Source organism: Notechis scutatus, chromosome 4 (assembly GCF_049901735.1).
Source record: "Notechis scutatus isolate UNSWTSFEM ecotype Mainland chromosome 4, rNotScu1.2, whole genome shotgun sequence".
NCBI classification, from domain to species: Eukaryota; Metazoa; Chordata; class Lepidosauria; order Squamata; family Elapidae; genus Notechis; species Notechis scutatus.
Window position 1 is genome coordinate 98,565,223 of NC_142012.1, and position 25,779 is coordinate 98,591,001.

The following is a 25,779-nucleotide window of genomic DNA, read 5'->3' on the forward strand; positions in this document are numbered from 1 at the left end:
ACTCAGCAATTCAGCTCAAAATACTGTAATGCTTAAAAGTTGATGCTGAAACATAAGGAAGTTGTCTAACTTTTAAAATTACCTTGAAACCTGTACCACATACAGATAATCTTACATGTTGACCATTACAAATATGTTTAAAATATGGAATGCTGTTTCTTTCCACTCTGTGAGCAGCCCTTTAGCATCCCAGTTTGTTTCAAGCTGTTGTATGATCATATGATTATCATACGATATGAGCCACAGTGGTGCAGTGGTTAGAGTGCAGTACTGCGGGCTACTTCTGCTACCTGTCAGCTGCCTGCAATTGGCTAGTTCAAATCTCATCAGGCTCAAAGTTGATTCAGCCTTCCATCCTTCCGAGGTAGGTAAAATGAGGACCCAAATTGTTGGGGGCAAGATGTTGACTCTGTAAACCACTTAGAGGGGCTATAAAAGCACTGTGAAGTGGTATATCAGTCTAAGTGCTATTGCTATTATGAAATGTAGTAAGCAATCAGATATCCTCTAAATCAGTGTTTCTCAAGCTCTGCAACTTTAAAATATGTAGACTTCAACTACTAGAAAACTGGCTGGGGAATTCTAGGTGTTGAAGTCCACGTATCTTAAAAGTTATTGAGCTTGAGAAAAACTTGTAGATATTTGGAATTCTCCATGCTGCATCGAGAGCCCAGGATGGGTTGACTCCTTCCTATGACATCATTTAGCTGAGTCTGTACTAAGATATAAAAGCCAGACCCCGGAAGTTACCCCAGCTTTTGACTCAGCTCCTTTCAGTCAGTAGCTGTGTCTCTGAAAGCGTTCTGTTAGTTAGCACTCACCAGCGATCTTCAGTACCTTTTTTCCTCGCTTCAAGCAGCTCCCAGGGCAGCTGCTCTTCCAGGAGAGCAGGGCTCTCTCTCCTGCAACGTTGGGATCAGCGTTGCCAGAGCGCTGTTCAGGCAAGTTGGGCAGCGTCTGTAGACCTTCCCCATGCCTGCGGTTTGAGCGGTCGTAAAAAGCGATCAGCAAACCGATAACAGCATCAGCCAGCTGAGGTTCTGTAGATAGCACTCACCAGCGATCTTCAGTACCTTTTTTCCTCGCTTCAGCAGCTTCCAGGATCTGGACAGCTGCTCTTCCTGGCTTCAGTTCCATTTGCGGGCGATAAGCTTTTTGGCGATGCTCTGGAGCCTTATCGCATCGAAACCAGAGATAAACGTAAGATTCTCTTTTCCTCTGGGAAGAGAGCCGACTATCTCCCAGCCCCTTATCGCCCTCCTGCCTTTTGAGCGGAGACCTCATCCCGCTTCCCCCAGTGTCAGAGTCCATACTCCCAACGCCAAGACCAACGTGCAGAAACATCTGGCAGGCAACAACCTTCTACTGGTAAACAGCCCTTTCAGGGTGGGGTCGTTCCTTCCGTCGCTCTAAGTAATCCCTCGTTCTCCCCACCCATCGGAGGTCGCCTAGCCTTCTTTGCCTCCAAATGGGAGGAGTCAATGACGGATGCCTGCGTGCTCTGCACTATTAGGTCAGGGTTACAATTGGACTTCCTAATGCCACCCCCAAAAGGGGGAAAAAGAAAAAAAATGTGCAAACCTTACCTTGAGTTGGAACACGAGCTGGAACTGGAAGATGAAATTAACGGCGGGGGAGGGAAATCCACCCCAGGGTGGCTTGCTGACATTGGTGGGAAAGTCGGTCCCATATTCCAGAGCTGCAGTAGTCACAAGACTGGCCCAAGACTGGTCATCCCAGAGCAGCTCCTCCAGTCCATGGCAGGCTGGTGCACCAAGGTGAGGAGCAGCTGCTCCGGGATGACTGAAGGGCCAGTCCTGTGACCACTGCAGCTCTGGAATATGGGACCAACTTTCCCATCAACATCATATTCATATTCTGCGGGATTTAAAATTATGAGTTTGGTGGTCCCTGAGGTTCAAAAGGTTGGTGAGCCTTGCTTTAGAAATCAAGTGGCCATCTCCAGAACATAAATTAATGTCCAATTCAATTTAGTTCCAGTGAAAACAAAACTTTTCAATCAAGTTTAAATCTTTCAAAAATTCTATAATAATTAAATCAATCACAAGCAAATCCTTCACTTACTAGTTGTTTTCTAGTCTTTATCTTAAATACCTAAGTGTGAAAGTAAATATATAGAAATCCCAATTAGGAAAATGCAGAGTATTAAGAAAGGTCCTTTGCAATCCAAGGGAACCCAAACATAGCACCTTTCTTGGAGTCATTAAAGCAGCTGTGTCTTTTGCCAGGCTCACACAGCTGCTTCCGAAGCTGCTTCCTCTGGTCTTTGTTATGAAGCATTTCTTTCAAATATTTGTATCAAATGCATTACTACAAAATGACAATTTCCAGCCCAGAACTGGAAACACTAAAAATGTAATCCTCCAAAAGTCTGGTTTTTATAGTTACACACAACTGCTTTTGCAAAATACTCTTAATAGTTGTTTTAATTTTTATTGCCTGCAAAATAACATTAGTAATAAAAACCAGGGAAATATAAGGAGTAGGCAATTTTGTTGAATAACTGTACCTATGATTCCTACCAAACAAAATGTTTTTCATATTACAGTTGTGGTAAAACCAGATGTTTTGATCAGAAGTGGCATAATTTCATCTTTGATTTGGGGAATGAATAACATATATATTAAAATCGTCTTATCTTCCTTAAAATGAAAGGAAAAAAATCTCCTCCCTTAATTTCTTAATAGCAAATTATTGAAAACCTAGGGAGGGGCAGTGTTCTCAGACCAGCCTACAATATCAAACAAAGTTGTTGGGGGGAAATAGGAGGAGGGAGTACTATACGCATCACTTTGAGATACTGACAAAAAGGGAAATTCTGTTTCAAATGAATAATTATTCTGTATAGTTTACCCACTGGTTGATTTTCATCAATTAAAATTGTGTTTTAATAAAAATTTGATTGATGTGCCATCAAGTCCTTTTCAATTTCTATCAGCTGCATAGATAGATTTTCTCCGTTATGATCTAATCTGTTCTTTCATGTTTCCCAAGGATGCCTGCGGTGAATCTATCCACCTTCCTCCTCCTCCTCCTTCTCCCTCCCCACTCCTCCTCTTTCCTTCCATCTCCTTTCCCAGGATTAGAACATTGTCCAGAGATATGGGTCTTTGTATATAATATGTTCTAAGTAGAATAATTTGAGCCTGGTCATTTGTGTCTCAAGTGGGAATACTGGGTTGATTTGTTCAGTGAAAGGTCATATAAATAATTATCTTTAAATAAGCATTTGGGGCTGATTGATGGAATGGTTGCTTAGATTGTCAGAAGAGCTACCAGTCTCCTTTCCTGTAAAACCATCCTCTCTTCTTTGGTCCCCTCTTTAACTGCCTCTCTCATATCTTTCAATTCTTTTTCTATCTCCAAATTATCTTAACTTTTTTTGTGCTTTCTGGATAAGGAAGATCTTTTGCTAGAATGACAAATGAGATTGTTTGCATCTCTTTTGCAGATAATGGACACCCTTTTTGGCAAAAGTGGGGGAGGGGGCTACGTGAGGATGCTTTTTGTAGATTTTAGCTCTGCATTTAATACAATATTTCCACATAGACTAGTGTCTAAACTTATGGATCTTGGACTTTCTTATTCCATCTGCCTTTGGATTATGGATTTCCCATCTGGCTGTTCTCAGAGGGTCAGAGTAGGTAATCATACCTCTTCAGCCTTTATTCTTAACACTGGTATACCACAGGGTTGCATGTTGAGTCCCTTACTCTATCCTCTTTATGTGATAACTACATTCCCACTCATACTAGTTATACTATTACTAAATTTGCAGATGATACAACAGTGGTGGGACTCATCTCTGGGGGGAGATGAGGTAGACCAGTTGCTTTTATGGTGTGGAGACAATAATTTGGTCCTTAACACCAATAAAACCAAGGAGCTTATAGTGGACTATAGAAGGAATAGACCAGACATCCAGCCCTTGCTTATCAATGAAGACCCAGTGGAGCAAGTGACCAGTTTTCAGTTTCTGGGTGTTACCCTAAAAGAGCACATGACCTGGGGCACTCACATTGCAGCACTGGTCAAAAGGGCCCAGCAGAGATTATACTACCTGAGGCTTCTCAGAAAACAACTGAATGAAAAACTGCTGGTGACCTTCTAGCGCTGCACCTTAGAGAACTTTTTAACATACTGCACCTCTGTATGGTTTGCCAATTGCACAGGGGCAGATAGGAAAGCACTCCAGAGGGTTAACGTCATTGCCCAGAAGATCACTGGTTGCCCTCTCCCCCACTTTGGAAGAGCTTTATAGCTCCCACTGCCTTAAGAAAGTTCAAAACATTATCAAAGATCCATCTCATCCCGGTTACCCTTTTTTGAATTATTACCATCTGGCAGACGGTACAGGACAATAAAAACAAGGACAAATAGGCTGAAAAGCAGCTTCTATTCCAGGGCAGTAACTATATTGAATTCTGCTGTATAGTGCAATATTAATGCAATATCGGGTTTTCAATTCAATTGTATAGAAATGTAAAGGATGTATGTTTGTGTTTTATAGTTATAATGTACACTGAAAATGGCATTTAATTTCATTGTACAAGTTGCAATGAAAATAAACTAAACTAAACTAAAAGGGGCAATTTGAAGTGAAGAGGTCAGGACTGGGTAACTGTCATTGTGTGAAAGCTTGTGTTCTCTGGATTATAATGGCATACATTTAGGGCCATTGTTAATATAATCGTTTTAGTTAAGATGCTAAAGGCAATTTTGTTGCCTCAAATCTGTTTTGGGCTGCTAATTAATTCAGCTCCCATTCTTAAGATGCTGTCATATTTATCATTGTCACCCATCTTAATGACAGCATAATGAAAATAAAACTAATCTTACAAAAAGTGTTAGTAATCTTGGTGGCACTTTCTACGTATCTAAAACCCTACTTATATTTTGATTTGCATTTTTGTTGACCTCTCCCTCTACCAACTCCTTGCCAGATCAACTTTCCAAGGACTTCATATTTTATTGACCCATGGTTCCCAATTAGGTGCTCTTCCCAAACATTAGAGCTACTCCCATCAGTCCCAGGTGACCTTGTCAGGGTGAGAAATGATAGAAGCTGAAATTCAACCTCTGGTGGTCTGAACCTAAATACTTGGCTGTTGTTTATCACCATTATGTACATTCAGGACTGATGGATGGAGTTGAAGAACCCTGAGATTAAGGGGATGGGAACAGGCTTGTTCTTCTGAGGCTTGGTTTAGTGGGGGGTGGCTGCCTCTCTGCCAAAGAAGGCTTAGGAGGGGAGAGGTTGCATGCCCTCTTCTTTCCCTGCTGAGGCTGGTGATAACTGCCAGGTAGGAGCTGGGGAGCAATAGGTCACATTCCTGGTCTTGGACCATAAGTGACTGTGGAAGATGGGAACTCTTCCAGGTGAGGGGCTACCTATGGATGGCTCAAGAAAGGAACGTACAACTTCCCCCTCCAGAATCTCTTGCAAACTCCTCTCTTTTTGCTGCTGTGGTTTTCAGCAGTCTGGGAGAGGAAAGAGGTAAGCAGGACTTCAATGTGGGCTTCCCTCTACATCCTTTTTTCTGGTCCTCCATCTTTCACTACAAACCCTTTCAGGCAGCATTCTTCCTGTTTTAATGAGCAGGAAAAGGTTGAGGAGGTGGGGGAAGCATAACCAATTCCTCTCTGGTATGTGCCTCTCATTTCCTGGAATTTATTTGTTTCCTTGGCTTGTTTGTTTCAGGGCTGAAAGATGTCTAACTCTAAAAAGAAAATGGAGTTTGGCATCGTCACCCCTTGAGAAGTGAGATCCTGCTCCAATGCTGGGAGACGCCCAGCTGCAGCCAGCAGCACCTCAGCTCCCGTGATCCCAAATCTTTTGCCTTCCAAATCCACGTCTCAAGTCTGATCACTTTATTCTGCCTGCTAGTACCACAAATGGCTACTCAGAGAAAGCACTCTGTGAAAGATTTCAACCCATATATCACCTGCTGCATCTGTAAAGGGTATTTGATCAAGCCAACTACCGTCACCGAGTGCCTCCATACTTGTAAGTAGGGATTTGTGAGGCATCCTTTTTTCCCTCCTATTTTAATTAATGCAAATTAATTAATGATTTTGCAGTTGTGAGATTAAGGCTCATAGTTTAGAAGCCATTAATGTTTAATATTTACTAGAACATATTTCAATATACATTGCCTATCACATACAAGGTATGCTTGAATTATTAATTAATAGTAAGTTGGAAACCATGAAGGGAGTTTTAATAGTAGGACTGTAGTTTTATTTATCTATTTATTTTTATCCTACATTTATTTATTTGTTTTGTTGTTTATTATAGTTTTATCCTATCTTTATTATTTTATAAGTAACTCAAAGCAGTGAACATATACGTATAATGCTGCTTCCTCTTCTTATTTTCCCCACATAACAGTGGGGTGGATTGGGCTGAGAGTTTGGCCCAAAATTACCACAGCTGGCTGTCATGGCTTTCATACCTGGTTTTTAGCCTGGTACTTTAACCAGTAGAACAAACATATGATTGCAAGAGATATAGAGTATCTGCCTGGATCCAGATGTTCTAGGAATCAGAGTACTTTCAGCAGAAAATGGAATGTGGGAGACATACAGTAAATGAAAAGGGTACATTTGCAAGTATTTAAAAAGTATATCTTCCTCACATATTAACAACAGCCATTGTAAGACACATAGGTGTTCAGAATACCTCCTTCTCCTCCAAGGATATTAGATGAAAGCATGAGATACAGTATTTTAACTCTATAAAAATAGACATAATAATCACATAAACTGTACAGTGCTAAATCAGGCATAATTCTTTCATAACTTGATTTGACAATCTTCAATATCTTAAAACTTCATTGCCAGAATGGTCTTGAATCTTCAAGCTCAAGTATTTGGGTTGTCAAATGACATGTAGAAAATCAGTATATATTTCTAGAAGATCTTGGAATATTAGACCTCCTTAAAAAAATCAGTAGTTTGCAATTATTATTTACATATTTTCCTAAAACACATCTTATCTGATTTTGCAGTCTGCAAGAGTTGTATTGTGCAACACTTTGAAGACAGCAATGATTGCCCCAGATGTGGCAATCAAGTACATGAGACCAATCCATTAGAAATGTTACGGTAAGGGGTTATTTAATATATGTAATAAATTATTTAATAAATTATTTCAAAGGAAAACAGTTCATCAACAGTGTTTTGAAATGGTATAAGAAAAAAAAATATCTATGCTGGAATTCCAAATTACCAACATTTTAGATAATTGAAAATAATAGAATAGTTTTGTCACTTTAACAAAATGTTAGTCATTGAATCTTGTTAAATCAGTTATAATTAAAGTTTACAAGACACATTTTAAATTAGTTTCAAATATTACAAAAGGATCTGCCTTGTTTCAATCAACTCAGTTTCAGTTTTACAGGTCAAATCATTAATTTCCCAGGTTTAAATATCGCCAACCAATTTTCAATTATACTGGAAAAATTCCTTTCTTTACACCATCTAAATATTTTTGTACATTTGTTTTGCAACTATAGTAAGATTCGGTTCCATAATATGATACGTACCCAATTTTTTCACCTTTTCTTCTTTCTCAACCCTGAAGCTACTTCCCACCTCCCTAGTTTTTTGATGGCTTATTTTCTTTATATGAACTTAAACATTACTGGATATTAGCACATATAATAAATGGTTTTCTCTTCCTTCCCATCCATCATGCTTCAGATGTCCAAATGTCATGAGCAGCAGGAAAGCAAATATCTTCCTACACTCTCTAGCAATCTATTGAACAACTGACTGACACACATTTATACTGCAGGGTTCCCCAGAATTATGGTTCACTGACAGGGGACTATACCACTTGCAACAAGAGATATGATCTTTTTTTTAAGCAAACTAAACTTGGTAGGAAGCATCATGGACAACAAATACAAAGGTTCTAAACAATTATGGAAAAGAATGAAATTTCTAGGAAGAGAGTAGATAGTGATGTGGAATGATGGGAAACTACAGTAACATGGTAATGGCTGCTGCTCTGTGTTTTTCCTTGGTTGAAGAGGTTAAAGAAAAAAGAAGTGATGTTTGTTTTTTAGAAAAACAATTTAATCTCCCAAAATAACAAATACAATGCAAGGAAACACTAAGTATATAACCAGTTGACACCACAGTAATGCTTTAAAGCTTTACTAGACAATTTGTGCCTCACTGCTGCTAGCTGAATGAGTGCAAGGTCCAGAAGGAGCAGGAAAGGATGAGCATACAGCCCTCCTATCTTCCCTTGCAACACGTAACCTACAGGTTTCTGTGAAGTGTAGTCAGAAGGAGTGGTGGAGCTGAAGTGGCCACAACTTTTCCAAATTTCATTCCCACAAGAGTCATGGGTCATAGCATTCTAAATTAATCCATTTGAATTATTTTGGTTCAATAATTGTTGTACCTTCCAATTTCACCCAATTGAAGGTTACAAAACTATATATATATAGTTTTCAGTATCAATAATTGTAGCTAATTTTTAATTAGACTAAGAGTTGTATCTTTTGAGATCTTATGGATTTCCAAAAATACAAATGAATGTTTTCTTGTTGAAGAACTATGCTAGTCTAAGATACAAGGAATTGTGTGTGTGTGTGTGTGTGTGTGTGAGAGAGAGAGAGAGAGAGAGAGAGAGAGAGAGAGAGTGCATGTGTATAATTTTATTCAGAAAATATAAGTATTAAAAATGGAAAAATTACATATAAAATTAAATACTTGGCTTTACGATTATATGCTGCATCAAAGCATCATACCCTCTTGATCTTTTTCTTTGTTCATGTCCTACTATTACTATTTTCTCTCTGTCTGAGAAAAATTAATAATTTGTGTTATGCATGGCTATCTATACGAAATAGCCATGGAGTCAGCTATATAAATATCTTCTCAAAATCTCTAAGTATCTTATTATTTTAAATCTTTTTGTGTCTTATTATTTTTCTAGTCCAAGGTGATGGCAGTAGCAGCAGCAGGGAAAGAAGTGTTAGAATATAAACTGATGAATCAGGGATTAATTCATTAAGAACTTGTTTATGAATTCATTTATAAACTTGTTCTGTACGCAGCTGACATCTGTATCCTATTTTTACATTTTGATCCCCATTTGTTCTTCAGTAATTTTAAGAATATAGATACTCTCGGCATTAATTTAAATAGTTGTAGATCAACAATTACAACATACACCAAGATGTCTGCTCATCGTACTTGTAAACATATTTATAAATAGCTAATATCATTACCCAACTGTGGATACAATTTAGTGTCACTACAATAAATGGCAATTCAAACAATTTCATGGGCTTGCGATTCTGACTATCTTAAAGCAAGTCTATTGGTTCTAACTTAGTAAGATAACAAGACAGATATGTTTCTGGATGGGGTCTTTTATGTATGTGTATATGTGTTGGTAGACTACTTCTCTTCAGAAGAATATTTGAGTTCTTTCCAATTCTACTTTTTAGCCAAAAGAATATCTCGCAGATCAATTTCATAGTCCACAAAAGAGCAAGGATTAACTCAGAATTATTTAAGATTGTTGCCATTCAAAATTACAGAGGAAACAATAGAGCCCCATTAGCTTTATGGAATCAAAAATCAAATTACAAATATTGCTATCTTATGGAGTATATGTCTTCCCTACAGAACAGTCATGGAGTTTGTAATCACTTTCAGAACATTTTCTCAAAAAGAAATTGAAAATAGATTTAGAATAGCTGTATTATTTCGCATTGAAGTTCTATAATGTATGCTTGTAATGTCTGTTAACTTATGAATATATACATATTAAGTATTTTGTGTTGTTGATTTTTTTTTTTTCAAGGCTGGATAATACTTTAGAAGAAATTATATTTAAGCTGGTTCCAGGACTTCGAGAGAGTATGTTTTTTGCTCCTCTTAACAAGATTATTTATTTTTGAAATCCTGTTGCATTATTAATTTGAGTTACAAATTTGTTTTTTGTTTTGTTGCTGAAAACTAGAAGAATTGCACCGTGAAACTGAATTCTGGAAGAAAAACAAACCTATAGAAAATGGAGAAGGTATTTACATTTATTTCACAATGTAGCATTTTAATTTCCAACGTATTAAAATGTCAGAAACTGTAGTATTTTTCACTTGAATTTGTTAATAAATGCCAATATGTACATCTTACTGAAGGAACAAGCCATCCATCATCAGTGCCTCTATTTTATATAATTTAAACTTTAAATAATTAGGTGTCATAAACTGCATTACTGATTTCAAGTACTTCTTCAGAACTTTTTCTGCCTCACCTAAGTTTGAAAAGCAGAAGTAAAATTTCTCTGCTTATTGATTCTCCCAAATCTCTCAGAGAAGTTTCTTGTAGAAGCTGCACAGCAAGAGGAATAGAAAACAGCTGCTCCAAGCAGAATGGAACTCTCTTGGCACTGCTTCAGTGAGATACATTGAAATTGGTTTCAGGAAAACTTAACCTAGATTTTAATCTTAGCTTGTTACTTTCTACATTGCTATATATATATATATATACACTTTTTTGTTTCAGGAGAAAATTCAAATTCTGAAAATCCTAAAGATGGTGAAAATGGAGATGAAAACCAAGAAGATAAAGACTATCACAGGAGTGACCCACAGATTGCTATTTGTCTGGATTGTTTACGTAACAATGGGCAGTCTGGTGATAATGTAGTAAAAGTGAGTTTTGAACTCTTTATGCATGTCTGTGGAGATTCTCAGTCATCCAGGTCATGGTTGTTCCAAAGGTGCTTTTTCAAGAGGCAACTGGTCTTTTTCTGTTTTTTCTTTGAAGACATTTCACTTCTCATCCAAGAAGCTTCTTCAGCTTCAACTGAAGAAGCTTCTTGGATGAGAAGCGAAATGTCTTTAAAAAAAAACACAAAAAGTCCAGTTGCCTCTTGAAAAGTTACCCTTGGGACAACTCTTTATTCAGTATTAATTAGTAGAATGATGCAAAGTAAATAGATATGATATAAACAAGTAAGGGTTGTTATTTGAATGCTGATTTTCAATAATTAAATAGAACTCTGAACTAATTCCTTATTTTTTTCTGCAGTTCCCATACCTGGGTCTTTGTTCCACTGTTTAAGTGAGCTAATTTTAAAGTTCTAAATATATAATTAAAAGTTAAGAAACTCTGATTCTCTTTCACTGTAGTCAGTACTGCTGAACATTATAATACAATAATATTTGCAGGACCTCAAATTCTGCTCCTTTGGATTAAAAGAAAAATATATTTGATTAACAGAGGAAGAATCAGTATCTTGCTCCCAAATGGTTTTTCTATGTTTCTTAAGAGATTAATGGGATGTATATTTTGTCATATAACAAATATTAAATAGTTTTCATTAGAAATTAAATAATAAATAATGTATTAAAGAAGTCATTACATTCAATAAATTTAATCTGTATAAAATAATTCTTGTATGTCAGCTGAAGATATTATATATTCTAGCATTGGCTAGAATTCAAACTAGTTTAGTGTAGTGGTTAAGGAACCAGGCTAGAAACTGGGGGAATCATGAGTTCTAGTCCTGCTTTAGCCATGAATACTGGCTGGGTGGTAGGCCAGTCATCCTCTTTCAGCCCAACCAACCACCTCACTCACAGGTTTGTTGTGGGGAAAATAAGTGGAAGAAAGTGTGTTGGATACTTCACAGTCTTGAGATGTTTGTAAACAATAATAAAGACAAGGTACATATAAATAAATAAATAAAATTGGTAGGTTGTCAGATTATGTAGGTAGCATTTGGAGTACAAGCAATGCAGATTTTAATATATAAGTTTACAGTTTTTGTCTCTTTCTTTAGGGGTTGATGAAGAAATTCATCCGGTGTTCTACACGAGTAACTGTAGGAACCATCAAGAAATTTCTAAGTTTAAAATTAAAACTTCCAAGTTCTTATGAGGTATGATGTTCTATCATTCCAAAGTAGTAGACCCTGTGCTTTGACTAAGTGAATTTAAACGACCATAACTTTAGCTACCAAAACCATTTTTCCTTGCATTGCAAATATGGAATGTCATATAGTACATTAATAATCGTTTTCTTTAGTGAAGTGTTCATTAATAATCGTTTTCCTTAGTGAAGTGTTCATGAGACTTATTCCAATATAAATTGGCATTCAGTTTCACTTTTACATGTCATAATCCAATTTAAAAGGAGTAGACTATTAGGAGAACATTTTATAAATTGCTTCCAGATCAGATCACAGTACAAATTTATCTGATCACAATACAAATCAGACGAACACAATACAGAAGCCTGATGATGGCAGATGAGATTCTGCCGAAACGTTGCTACAACTTTAAAAGCACAACTATAATGACGTGGGAAAATACCCGAACAATTTTGCAGGTTTTGTTAAAGGCCATGCTTGAACCCCTGGACAATTATTGCTACAGTGCTGAACTAGATGGCTAAAATAGTATAACATCATTTTTTTAAATTTTCTTATGCCAAATAAGACTTTAGTTTTTTTCCTTCCCTCATGCAGAAGATATACTGCATATAAAACAGCACAAGATAATTTCCTAATTTTCATATTCATCTTGCCATTTAAAAAATACAAGTATATAACTCTTCTATCCTTTTAAAACATCCAATGATTTAATATAAAGACCAAATGATTCCCAAAATAAATGGGGGGGGGGGGAAACCAGGCAAATTTATTTAACCAGCTGTAATTGATGTTCTACTTTCTAAGCACTTTATTTTAAGAAGCTTCTTTAGATGGAAAATACAGTTTGTGTTTGGGAATAATAATTAAAATCTATGTAAGTAGCTAAAAGTCATTTTGTTTGCATTCTTCTTGTTCATTAAGTAACTACCTTGCATAAGAATAATCAAGCTGTGGTAGGCTTCTAATCTTCGTTTCCTCTTATATATTAATGATTCTCTTTTAGGAAAGATGAACATAGCTCTAAGCATGTTTTATAAGTAACTGTTTTTTGTTTTAAAGCTGGATGTACTATGCAATGGGGAAATCATGGGGAAGGATCATACTATGGAATTCATCTACATGACAAGATGGAGACTACGAGGCGAAAATGTAAATGAAATAAGTTTTTATTGCTTTTAGTTTATATGGTATCTATATTAATTATAGGGCTGTTAGCTATATATTATTAATTATATTCCTTTTAAATAGCAATAGCAATAGACTTATATACTGATTCACAGTGCTTTACAGCCCTCTCTAAGCGGTTTACAGAGTCATATCGCCCCCAACAATCTGGGTCCTCATTTTACTGACCTTGGAAAGATTAGAAGGCTGAGACAACCTTGAGCCGGTCAGAATCGAACTCCTGGAGTGAGCAGTGAGTTAGCCCTGCAGTACTGCATTCTAACCACTGTGCCACTGTGGCTCATAAAAAGCTGTGGGTGTGTGAGAAAGAGGCGGGGAGAGGTGTCTGTGTCTTTCTAGCATCACAGTATTTTGGACACAGAGCTCTGATGGTACTGGGTTCTGCTGGAGCCACTCTCCAAGCTTAGGAATCACGGCTCTGAGTGCTTCTTCCACCACTGGGATCACAGAAACGGATCACCAAAAAGGATCACCGTGTTTGGCAAGGTTTCTTCACTTTTTGTCTTTTTTTGCTTTTCAAAACTGATGGGTAACTGTTCTTCCCATTATCAGCGGGCAACAGTTGAGATAGATAGAAGAAGTGGAGTTAGTAATTGCCAGAATTTTCCTAGGGTGGTGAGAATTAAGAAGAAAGAGGTAATCTTCTCGTCAAACAACTTAGTCTATTTTCATAAAGGAAGTTGGCTGATACATAACTAAAATTAGGTAGAAAATGGAACAACTTCGCCAGGGGTGTCCAACCTTGGCAACTTTAAGACTTGTGGACTTCAACTCCCAGAATTCCTCAGCCAGCAAAGCTGGCTGAGGAATTCTGGGAGTTGAAGTCCACAAGTCTTAAAGTTGCCAAGGTTGGACACCCCTGAACTACGCCATCAAATTCAGAGATCTATAAGTCAGACAAGGCTAGGATTTGTTGTGTCTCTGTTATTTGAATTCAGGAATATCTTTACCTTAAACAGATGGGTAAAGCATATAATATCCTTAGCAGGTTTAATATAAATATAAAAGGACTTACAGGAAGAGCACCAACCTTAATGATATCTCCAATTAAAGGTCAGAGAGCAAGTAGTAAAACTCAGGAGAATTGATAAAAGAGGCAATGCCAGTCTAACTGACCAATGATTTAGTTTTGTTAGTTTTTAATTTTATCTTTCCTCCAAGACCAGCGGGAAATGTTAAATATTTTGATATGCACTGCTGATTTCCAATAGCTAAAGTGCATGACTTCTAACCTGCTATACCATCATGGTATATAATATGTGACAGTTAATTCAAACCATCATGCTTGCATAAACACAGAAGCCATTGATGTCATATTGTAATTGTTATTTCTTGCTGAAAAAGAAGACAAAAATTAAATCCTGTTGAGGATTTTTGCTTTTCAAGACTTTGATGGGTAACTGTTCTGCCTGATACCAGTTCAGATAGACAGAAGGAGTCAGTAAATGCCAGAATTTTCCTAAGGCAGTGAGAATTACAAAGAAATCCTCAACCTTGAAGCCTCGGAATGATGTTCCTTTGAATAGCAAGAAGGCAATAAAAAAGTCTGATGCTAAGCTTTTACAGAACCAAAAACTGGAAAAACAATTGGAGGGGGAGATGTGCTAAAAGAGAGAACTGTTTCAAATTCCTTGTGGCTGTTCCAACCACATTGTCCTTCCTCACTGGAAGTATTCTTAAAAACCTCAATTTTTGAGAGGAAAACTGCCATTTCAAGCTTGAAATGAGGTCATCTGAAGATAAGAACAGAGAAGGACAGAAGCAGAACGGTATAAGAAAACTCATGGTGAGGTTGTAATGACTGTTTTCAGCTCAAAACAATCTAAATTTGAAATGTGGGACATGTCTCTACTAAATAACATTTATTTTTCCAAAAACCTACTTCTTTAGATAGCATCCAAGTGCATGAAATTTACAAATGTACAGTTTCAAAAATATGAATTGTAGATAGCACATTGGCATGTAGTATGAAGAAACTCCACATATTATTTTGGAAAATGACCCAGATAAATTGAAAAAAATTAAATAACAAGAATCAAATTACTTTGGGGTACAAAAAACAACTTCTCAGATTTCTGAAAATGTCATCTTAAAACAGTATTATAACTATAGATATAGATGTCAGAACAATTGTGACTAGAAAGATAAAATACTCAGGTATACAAAATTTATTGTCTGGTCTAGTGTTTCATGACAGCAGTTCTATAATATGGATATATGTAGGACAGTTACATATTTCTATATCTACTGATTTATTTATTTTTTAGTTAAACTATAGTTTAACTCTCTTCAATGCATTTTGTATGCTTAATAACTATTTACATTTTATCCATGCTTTTGAATATTTAATGAATCAAAGAAAGTTGGACAGTCTACAAAATAATAATTCCCATTATCTAACATGGAATAGGAGTACTCTTTGGAACTCCAAATATTGTTATTACTGAAAACCATTTAAAAATACATCTGTTTAAAAGTTGCATAATTCTGCATTTTAACAATTGTTACAAATTAGCTAGAAATAGACAATTACCATTTTTATGAGACCTATTCTTTTACTGAATTCACAATTGGTGTAATTAATGTTAATGTTAATTAAATTTGTTTGCATAGTTTTTCCTACAAAATTCCTGGCAATATAAAGATTCAAATTTTTTTTGCAAATCTTATTGTTAACCTCTTTCTGTCTCCCTTTGCCTCACTGCTATTCTTATTTTTATTAACCTGTGTTTTTTAATACTTTGCTGCCTTAAATCATTCTTATAAGTCAGGGATACTTTAATTCAAATGAGGGGGGAAATTTCCAATATCCACCCAGCCATCCACCTCCAATTATATCTAGAAGATAATTGTATTTAGAGCAGGGGTCGCCAGCCTTTTAGACCTCAGGGACCACCAAACTCATAATTTTAAATCCCACAGATCAGAGACCCTGGGAAAATCCAAAAAAAAGTCTGCAGGAAAATTCCCCACCCCGTTTTCCTACCCGTTTTCCTTCTATCATTCTTTATTTGGGATCACAGGATACTGTCTCCACCTCCGTTCTCAGGGGAGGGGAGAGAGAGAGAGAGAGACTTTTGGCTTCATGCAAGAGAAGCAGCAGAAGCAGCAGAAGTCTTTCTTTCTCTTGCCCAAACTCTGCCAGAAATGAGTCTTTGTGAGATTTGTTGCACCAGTGCAGCCTCTTGGAGCAGGATGCCTTGCAGGGTCCCAAAGACTCATTTCTGGCGGAGTTTGGGGGAGAGAAAGAAAGACTTTCGCTGCTTTCCTTGCGTGCAGCCAAAAGCAGAAGAAAGAAGCAGCCCGGTGGCCAGGCAAGGCACGTAGGTCAAGTGGGGCAAGTTCCCCCCTCCGCCCTTTCCCCCCTCCCCTCACTACCATATGTTGTTTGCAATGCAAGCGATGCAAGCCTTGTGTTCCTGTGGGCCATGTGGGCAGCGCAGCCTGGATTAATTGTTTTGGGGGGTGATTTGGGGGTGACATTTCTCTGCGGACCACCAAAATTTTCTTGTGGACCACCAGTGGTCCCCGGCCCATTGGTTGGCAACCACTGTTTTAGAGGATCCATGGGGTTTTTTTGTAGCCAGAATTGGGAGAACAAGAAAGCTACACATTGAAGAGATGGAGATGGATATATATGGCAACAATATATATGGCATCTGGCCAGTAAACACTAAACTCCATTCAGTTGTCCCGAGTCCTCCCCAATGTAAGGAATTACAGGGTCATTAAAAATAGATTCTTTAAAAAAAATTCTGGCAGCCGCATAGCTCATGTCTTACCGGTTAGAAAATTACATTCTTGAATATGCAACTATTTTTAAATGACTGATGATCAATGTTCAGTTGTGGATGCCTCTTATCTGATCAGAAAATCATCTCCTTCGCAGTTTCGGTGTCAGAACTGCTCCTCATCACAAGTCTGCTCACAGGATGGCTCTTTTTATCAGGTAAGAGGCACTCCCCGACTGTACACATTGTAGTCATTAAGACAATATCCTTTCAAATTCAGTTTAGGTGGGAGCTGAATATGTCTTTCATTTTCTGCTGGACTAAGTTCTTTAGACTAAATTTAATTGTAAAGATTGAAGCCTTGGGTTTTTGTCCGAATGTTTACCTAGATTTTTTAAAAAAAAAAATTGCATGGGGCAAGCTATATTTATTTATTTATATCTTGTGTAGCATACTATAGGCTCTTTATGGGCTCCAAATTATAAAAACCAATTTTGTAAATAAGTTTGAAATAAAGATAAGTATGGTATGTTGTAATATTACAATATTAGTTCAGATTTTCTATGCTGTTGATTAATTGTAGCCTTACAGTAAGGTATGATAGGATACCATGTACATGAATATTAACTCAGGTAAAATTACGGTTTATTGCAAGTTGACGGTCTTATTTTTTGTAAACTAATCAGGCTTAATGCTATCAATTATTGCCTTCTTTGAAACTTTGCTAACTTTAGCAATATTCTTTGCAACTCCATTTATATTATCATGACATCATAATGCAATAATAGAATAATCACTGAAATTATTTTGTGTCTACAAGCATGGGACATTAGGATTCATGAATAGTGCTATAGATATTTTGGGAAATGAATATGATAGAAAATTGGTAACCATTATGGTTACACTATCTTAGCTGAATATTTGGTTTCATAGTTTGGGGCTTCAAGGGATAGGAAGCTTAGGATTTTAAAGTTATTTTTATGAAATATTAGAATTGTACTGCAAAATATTATGTTCTATATAATAATTGTACTTTCAAAGAAGGAGAGTTAGTCCACAATGCCACCTTTGTCAAAATGGGTTTCCACCCTTAAGCATTCATAGTGTGCTTCAATTTTATCCTGCCCCTCCTTTACAGAGCTCCATTTTACTTTGCTCCTCTACTTTATATAACCAGGTGTATATATAATAAGTCACCCTTCCATGGGAGAAATTGAAAAAGCATTATGATCTCTTTATGGTGAGATTGTAAAATGCAGTGTTATATCCAGCATTAGAATAAATTTGTTTGAGCGAGGTCTATTACACATTGCCATCTGAGCTAGTCATGTGAGTGTTTTCTAGTAGAAAAAATAATAGAGTTCTTTGCACTTAAGTGCAGGAAGTACAGCCATAATTCACGTAAACGGACAGTTGCGTTGGGGAAAATGCATATCGCTGCTTTGAAATGTCCCTGTATTTTCAGATTATATCCCTAAGGATTGTCATAAGGGAGGTATGACTGTGCAAATGTTGTTACAGAACATTTCTCATCATCCTTCAACATTGTGAACAGTGGCTGGAAATGATCAGAATTGGACTTTAGCAACAAGTTACACATACTTGATAATTAGGATGAAAAAGATCAGGCCCTAGTACACGGTTAACAAACACTGTTCAGGAATTAACCTTCTATGGCAGTGTTTTTCAAACTTGGCTGCTTGAAGATGTGTGGATTTTAACTCCCAGAATTCCACAGCCAGCAAGAGTTGAAGTCCACACATTTTCAAGCCCCCAAGGTTGAGAAACACTGTAATCTAAGGTATTTTTACATTTTTTCCTTGGCTTTCTGGGATTTTTGCAGCTGCGTCATAGGCATCTGCAAGGGAAGGTAGATCAAAGAAATGTCACACATACTTTACATGATGCTGAGATGCAAGTATGGGAGACTGGGGTTTGTTATCAAGATGGTCCCTGACATTATCTTTGCATCATCACAGTGTATAACAGGTGAAGTATGGTCTGTTTGGGAATTTTAAAGAGAATACTCTTAAATGAAGATTAGGCCCAATCAGAACAATTAGTGAAGATTGCTTGTTTTTTTTATGAACAGAGTATAACACTAACCTCAGTGCCCAGCATACTGTTACTGTGAGGACAATTATTAGCAGTAGTAAATTATTACAGTCCTGGATACCACTTCTTAGCTATCTTGTGTATATTCTTTTGTTTAATTTTTAAAATTGCTAGTTTCTTCCCATTTAATGATGGTATTCTATGTATCCATAGAGAGAATTAGAATAACTTCAATACTGAAAACAACAGGTTTGGGGACAACTCCCCCCCCCCCCCCTTGTAGATGGTGATTTTCTTTCTTTATCCTGTCCAGCAATTCTTCTGAGGATAATGAAGAAGTACTTAGGAAGAAAAGTGCTGGTGAATTCAGATTGTTGAGAACATGGCCAATTTATTTTTCATTTTGAGAATATTGATTGGTTTATTGATGAGCCAGGTGGATGGGAGAGTTTAACTTATACAGCTCTTACCCTTGTATTATTTTGTTCTTCTTAACATTGATGAGGAAGGACTTACTGACTAACTGTTGAATCGTTAAGTCATTACACTGCTTGTTTATTTATGTTCTACCTGCTATTATTGTTTCTGTTCTGTTTTCATTGTGGTTTTAGTCTTATCCCATGGTACTCCAGTATCGACCCAGAATTGACTTCAGTTAAACCAAAGGGCCAGATTCTACTGAGATTAAACCTGCACTATGTTGTTTACCCATCGACAGATTGCACAATGAATGGATGTGCCTGGATTGGGGGGGGGAGGGGGGGAAAACCACTCGAATTTCAACCTGCGAATATGGACTTCTCTTCAGCTGATCAATTACTTTGTCCCTGCTGTTAAAGTAAACCAAGTGCCATTCTACAACTGAAACATTCATGATATATTTGTGGCATCAAAGACTGTAAATTATAGCCAAATCATTAAATGTATAGTCCAGAGTCAGAATCTCTCGAATATTTGCTTTGCCTGATAGAAAACTTAAATGGTTCCATAGCACCGATTACATTAGAAAAAATAGCTGTCTTCTATTTCTCTTGTGGTATCATTGGTTTTTTTCCCCACATGTACTGTTTTACTGAAGAAAAAGTTGTTTAAAAGTACTGTATGAAAGGTTAAAAACTATACCTTTAAATATTTTGTATATAATACATGTTTCAGAAACGTGGTTATTTTACTCGTTCAGATTCTCATAGAATCTGATGTAGTTCACTCATTAATATACAGTGATCATTTAGCAGTATCTGAAGAATTAGATTTTGTATCAAAGGAGTTGAAAACATCCAGACTGAATTGAACTTGACTAGTACAATATCAAATGGTCTCCTTCAATAATACACAAAACTTAAAGTTTTGATTTGGACTAATAGCACATTGTTACATGTGCAGCAGGTAAAATAAGAGTTTTTAAAATAAGAGATATATTTAAATTTTATTGTAATTTAACTAAAAAGAAAAACTATCGTGAAAACTTTATTCTCAAAGTGTGGCTTATATTTTTAATTGCTGCTTTCCCTTTGAAATTTGGTAATAATACTAGAAAGTTGTGGGTTGAAATTGGTGGTCTTAAATGTGTTGGATTACATCCACTGAAATGGCATTTGCTTCGGTATTCTTTAAACATATTCAGTAATATGCATCAGTACATTATAAAATGAGCCGGTTAATTGCATCACAGCCCAGTCTAGGTTTACCAGGACTCTTTACTGTTGTTATGAAAAGGGTTATCAAGTGTGAAATTCAAGTAAATTTGAATGGTTACAAAGCTATCTGACCAAAACTACTGGATGTTCAGGGTGTTTGGTTTTTTTCATAACAGTAGTGTTCAAAAATATTAAATGGTTGCCTTAGGTATTATATGTGAATTCTTTCTTGTTCAATAATGTTGTGCTATGGATATTACTGCAGAAATCACAATGTATTGTATACTGTTTTTTCTCGTCTTCCATTACTTTTTTGCAGTTAAAAACAAAGGTAACAGTCAAATTTAACTATTTGTATAATTTTTAATAAACATCATTCTTTATATGGTAAATTATATACCATAAGAAAAGTAATTCACTCTAGAAAACTAGTTTTGGAAACTAAGCTCGAATTCTGTATGCCTTCCTTGTAATACAGCGGTCTTGTAAGTAAAAGCATATAAAGTAGATCATTATTTCTAGGGGGAAAACATTATATTTGCACCAGGTCAAATCCCACACTAATAGACCTGGTTCTAAAGTTCTAGTCCAGAGTAATCAGCTGTACATAGATTAAAATACTGTGCAATGCTTGTTATGCTTGGGGCCAGCACTTTCTGACAAATATAGAGAATTCTCAGATAAATGTTAAATCATCTGTTAAATGTTCTCAGCTCATTGAAAAAGTATCATTTGTACATGCTTTTTTTGTTAGATGCAATAGGTTGGATCCAAATGCCAGTTTCAGCTCTTGCCTAGGGTTTTTTTTTCTTTTTTAAATAGTTAAATGTGCCCTATGGCATACCAAAACAATATTTTTGCTGTTCCCTTCCATTTTCAAAGCAGCTGATACATTGCTTTCGAAGCTACTTTTAAATATACAAAACTTTGGGCCCATGAAACTCATTCTGTGAATCTTAGTCAGAATTTTGTATATTCTGATTGGGTTTACCCATTGTGCTTTGTCATCACAAAGTTTGTTTGGTTTTGGCTTAGCTTATGCTGTGAACCCATGTGGTTTGCAAACTATGATTGATGGCTTTGACGACATATTAACCCAGCCAGTTATAATTTATCCAATAAATCAATCATGCCATAACACCGAAGAAGTCAGATCTAGTTGGGGGCCTGATTACATAAAGTTGTACATAAAGCTCTTTCAGTCTTCAGTTTAATATGTATATAATGACAACAGATTTCTTAATGCATTCAGTGTCTTAAGAATGGCTTTGAATATTCCCTTCAAGCAAGGGGGTAAATATATATGTGTGTGTGATTTGTGGGGTTTGTTCCATAATTCTGAATAACACCCAAAGCTGCAATTCCCATATTCCTGGGATAAATGACTATGAACCTAGAAGTATGTATGTCTCCCAATGGAGAGGATACATAGGGCATTACTTTCTACTTTATCCCAAACCCTAGGAAATGGATGCATAGTTCAAATTTTCAGGCCTTTTGGGTGAATCTAAATTTACCTGCTCCTGGGACATCTTATCAATATAGATCAGTCCTACACAATGCCTTTATCACTTTTTATCTGGTATTTTTTGCAATTAATTGAAAGATCTTCCACTACTGCTGAGCAAACATAGCTAATTCATCAGCAGTGAGACTTATCTGTCCCAATACTAAGAGGAAGCATCTAGTCTTTTTCTCATGTCAGCACTCTATCATTCAGAGCATTGTTAAAATTAAACATTCATGCAACTGTAAAAGCATTCTTGATTTTACAATTAAGTATGTGCACAATGTCTGTTTCAGGTTTCCTCTGCAGAATGAGTAATTATTGCTTTATCTTGTCTCATTAGAAGAAATGTAATATTCCATGGGTTAATTCCAACTGATCTGTGTTACATTTCCAATCTCCTATTTCTTATTATACTGTAGAGGACTGAAGCGTTTTGTCCTAATCTGCCAAAATATTTTCTGCTGTACCTAGCAGGGATTTTGCCTTTTGCTATACAAAAGGACCGTATGAAAACAAATATTTGTCCTCTGAGTAAAAAGAAAAACTTTCAACAACAATTCAATGAATTTTCAGATTTCAGAACCAGCTTATTTCATTATTTCATTGTTGTAATTTTATTTAGCCATGATTAGTAAAACAAAATTCCAATTGAGTTATGGGGGGGAGCATATAAAAGTCCAAGATATGACTTCTCAGCTGTGAAAGTAAACGCCTTAAAATATTTCTTGCACATCTAACCTCCTTGTGGCCTATAAATTTGCATTTCTGATACAGGTGCATTGTACCTCTACACTGTAGATGCTTTTTGTCAAAATTCACATCATGTTAATATAGTGATAGAGAATCTGAGCATTTCCTTGTAAACATGAAGAGAGGCTTTTATTTAGCCACTGAACCAAAAATCCTAATATGCTTTTACTCTACAATAATTTTTCACAAAGCGACACAAAGGAAATGAAATTATCCATTGAAAGCAATAAAACAAAATTTAGTTGGGGAGCAGGTTCCCTTTTCATCAGTATCCTATTCACTTTAGATGCTTGTGAATGTGGCATGTGTGCTCAGGCTTATTTTGAAATACGTCCTTTTCTCTGAACAAGAGGAAACTGCAGGAGGGTCTACAGCAGGGGTGTCAAACTCGATTTCATTAAGGGCCACATCAGATTGTGTTTGACCTCGGGGGCTGGGTGGACGTGGCCAACTCAAACCCAAAGCTAACCTTCTCTCAGCCAGTCCTTGAGTATTGAGACACACCCCACCACACCCAGGTCTATACGCAGTTATAGTTCTGGCCACGCCTAACTTACTATCTCTAAATGCTATTAACCCTATAACATGTCTACATCCCTAACCTATTCTGACCCTCACTAACTGATCCCCACCTGGTTCCACTTTCACCATGTCTTAACTTAATGCTTAATTACCACCTATATGTGCCCCAACCCCCTCTAACAATATACACCACATCAATACATGAAAGAAACCATTCCCAGCCCCGCAGTTGCTTCAGAATCCATCCTGCAACCCCGCAGTTGCTTCAGAATCCATCCTGCAGCTCACAGCTCTGCTGACTCATTCTACAGCAACCTTCAACATCATCAGCTAGCACACAAGCAGCAATACAGATCCGGCGTCAGCAAACCTAAGGTAATATTCTCCACTGCCAGCTGACTTGCTGCGAGGTGTGTTCGGAGCTGAAGGGCTCCATAGCGAACTCAGAGCCCAACAGGTGACCGTGGCCAGCTCAACGTCCTGCAGCCCTCTGCCAGCAAAAATGGAGCTCAGAAGGCTGTCCCGAACTCCATTTTCACTGGCAGAGGTACCGCGAGTCAGTCCTTTGCTGTTTCCAGGATAGCCCCACAGGCCAGATCTAACCACCCTGCAGGCCGGATCTAGCCCGTGGGCCTTGAGTTTGACACCCCTGGTCTACAGGGTGTCAGTGACTTGTGTGGCATGATGACATAATCATGAGGTGACTTTACCTACTAACATCATATGCCATGAGGCCATTGATAAAAGTTGTATGACCACATCATTTATCCAGTGATGTTTAGGTGTCACTGTGACTCATAATGTACACTGCTGCTACGAAATACTGTAGTTCAGGGGAGGCTAAATCTTTTTAGGTAGAAAAGTCTCAAAATAATTGGCATCTTCAGCTAAAATAATGAGTTGTATTTGGAAGTATAGATAATTCCCTACAGTATGTGGAGATAGTACTGAGTTAGATAGTACTGATAGTACTACTGTAAAACATTTTAATATACAGTACTTTGAAAGAGAATGTGTTTGCTATATTGAAGCAAATGGCTTTATTTAAATGTTACGGTTCAGTTTTATCTGTCTGCACAAACACAAAGGTAATACTTTTTTTTTTTTTTGCTTTTGTTAATGATAGTTTAGCTAGCTAGCTAGCTGTAACACACTTTCCAGTTACCTTTACAAGTGATCTGCCATTTTTAATGGAAGCTCATCTCAAATTCTTACATGGTGCAATTATTTTAAATAAACTATGGAAATCTATAGAATATTAAAATATTCAGTTCTCCAAGAGAAAGTTGATGCTTGCCATTATTTACATGGAATGTACTATGAAGGCTTTATGGGAAGAAAAATATTCTGATTATTTTTGAGTTACTAAAACAAAGTAGATTGAATATGCAGGGGGATCCACTGATTTTGTATGTGTGATAAGCAGATTGTAATAATATAAAAGAAAAATTTGCAAAATGTCTAACGTTCTTTTAAAAAATTACCAAAAGTTACTTGCTTCAAAAATATTTTTCCTTCCTTCCTTCCTTCCTTCCTTCCTTCCTTCCTTCCTTCCTTCCTTCCTTCCTTCCTTCCTTCCTTCCTTCCTTGTTCTTTTTTTTCTCGTTCTCTCTCTCTTACTCTCTCTGTCTTTCTCACTTTCTTTCTCTCTTTTTCTTTCTTTCACATTTTTATTTTCTGAATTGTTGGTTTGAAATTTGAGTTTCCTTAGAATTGATCTTGCTAATCTTTTTTTAAGGTCTAACTTTATAGAAATAACTTATATTTTTATTAAAATATTTATATGAATTGAAAGTAAATGCTCTGTTAGAATCTTCCGAAGCTGCAAAGCATGCTAGTTATAAATACTGGAATTATGACCCATAATATCATGAAAACACCAGATTGGAGAAGGCTGATTATTAATCAGCCTCTGGTTCTCAGTGACGTTTTCTAGCTTGGGGGAGGGGGGTACAGAGAAGCCATTTTCAAAGTAATTCTGAGTAACACCCCATCCCCAGCTCAGGAAACAGGAAGTACAAATTTCAGATTTCTGTTTTTATTGCTGTTGGTTGTAATTTATTTAGCCACTGAACCAAAAATCCAATACGTTCTTACTCTACAAAGCACAAAACTGAGCAAATTATTAGCCTTTTAAAATAATTATGGTTTCATGATAACCTACTTAACATAAGTGATAAAATATTAGCATTTGTTTTGCAAATTTTTACTATGTGTTATCTTAAAACTGATGCAATGTTGGGTACTAATTTTTCCCCAAAGTAATTTAATGGAAAACCTTTAAGAACACAGCTTTTAATATTTCCTTCTAAGAGTATCTAAAAAGTATACTTTGCTAGATTTGAGAACCATAAAATATCAATAGGCCTTTTCATTTTTTAACAATCATCCATTTAAAAATGAAGAAATGATGCTATGCTTTAAAAAAATAATCCAGGTAACTTCTGGAAAATAAAA

At 36.5% G+C, this 25,779-nt stretch overlaps 1 protein-coding gene and 1 long non-coding RNA gene across 6 annotated transcripts in view; both read left to right on the forward strand.

The window, feature by feature from the left end:
* The window catches only part of PCGF5 (polycomb group ring finger 5), a 39,212-nt gene extending 18,277 nt beyond the window's left edge, over window positions 1-20,935 (forward strand). For 2 of the 5 annotated variants that reach the window (XM_026670782.2, XM_026670780.2), the window contains exons 2-10: window positions 5,723-6,028; window positions 7,032-7,128; window positions 9,854-9,909; window positions 10,013-10,072; window positions 10,558-10,706; window positions 11,840-11,938; window positions 12,992-13,081; window positions 17,007-17,066; window positions 19,515-20,935. In XM_026670782.2, the coding sequence (XP_026526567.1) occupies window positions 5,917-6,028; window positions 7,032-7,128; window positions 9,854-9,909; window positions 10,013-10,072; window positions 10,558-10,706; window positions 11,840-11,938; window positions 12,992-13,081; window positions 17,007-17,066; window positions 19,515-19,562 (771 nt within the window). In that variant the 5' untranslated portion in view covers window positions 5,723-5,916 and the 3' untranslated portion in view covers window positions 19,563-20,935. The remainder of the gene's footprint in view (window positions 1-5,722; window positions 6,029-7,031; window positions 7,129-9,853; window positions 9,910-10,012; window positions 10,073-10,557; window positions 10,707-11,839; window positions 11,939-12,991; window positions 13,082-17,006; window positions 17,067-19,514) is intronic. The other 3 variants (XM_026670784.2, XM_026670785.2, XM_087964184.1) reach the window with 3 other exon arrangements.
* Window positions 20,936-23,435: 2,500 nt separating this feature from the next.
* Window positions 23,436-23,812, forward strand: LOC148130839 (uncharacterized). The gene is made up of 2 exons (XR_015749354.1): window positions 23,436-23,581; window positions 23,613-23,812. It is a non-coding gene; the product is annotated as an uncharacterized LOC148130839 (long non-coding RNA).
* The last annotated feature ends 1,967 nt before the right edge of the window (window positions 23,813-25,779 follow it).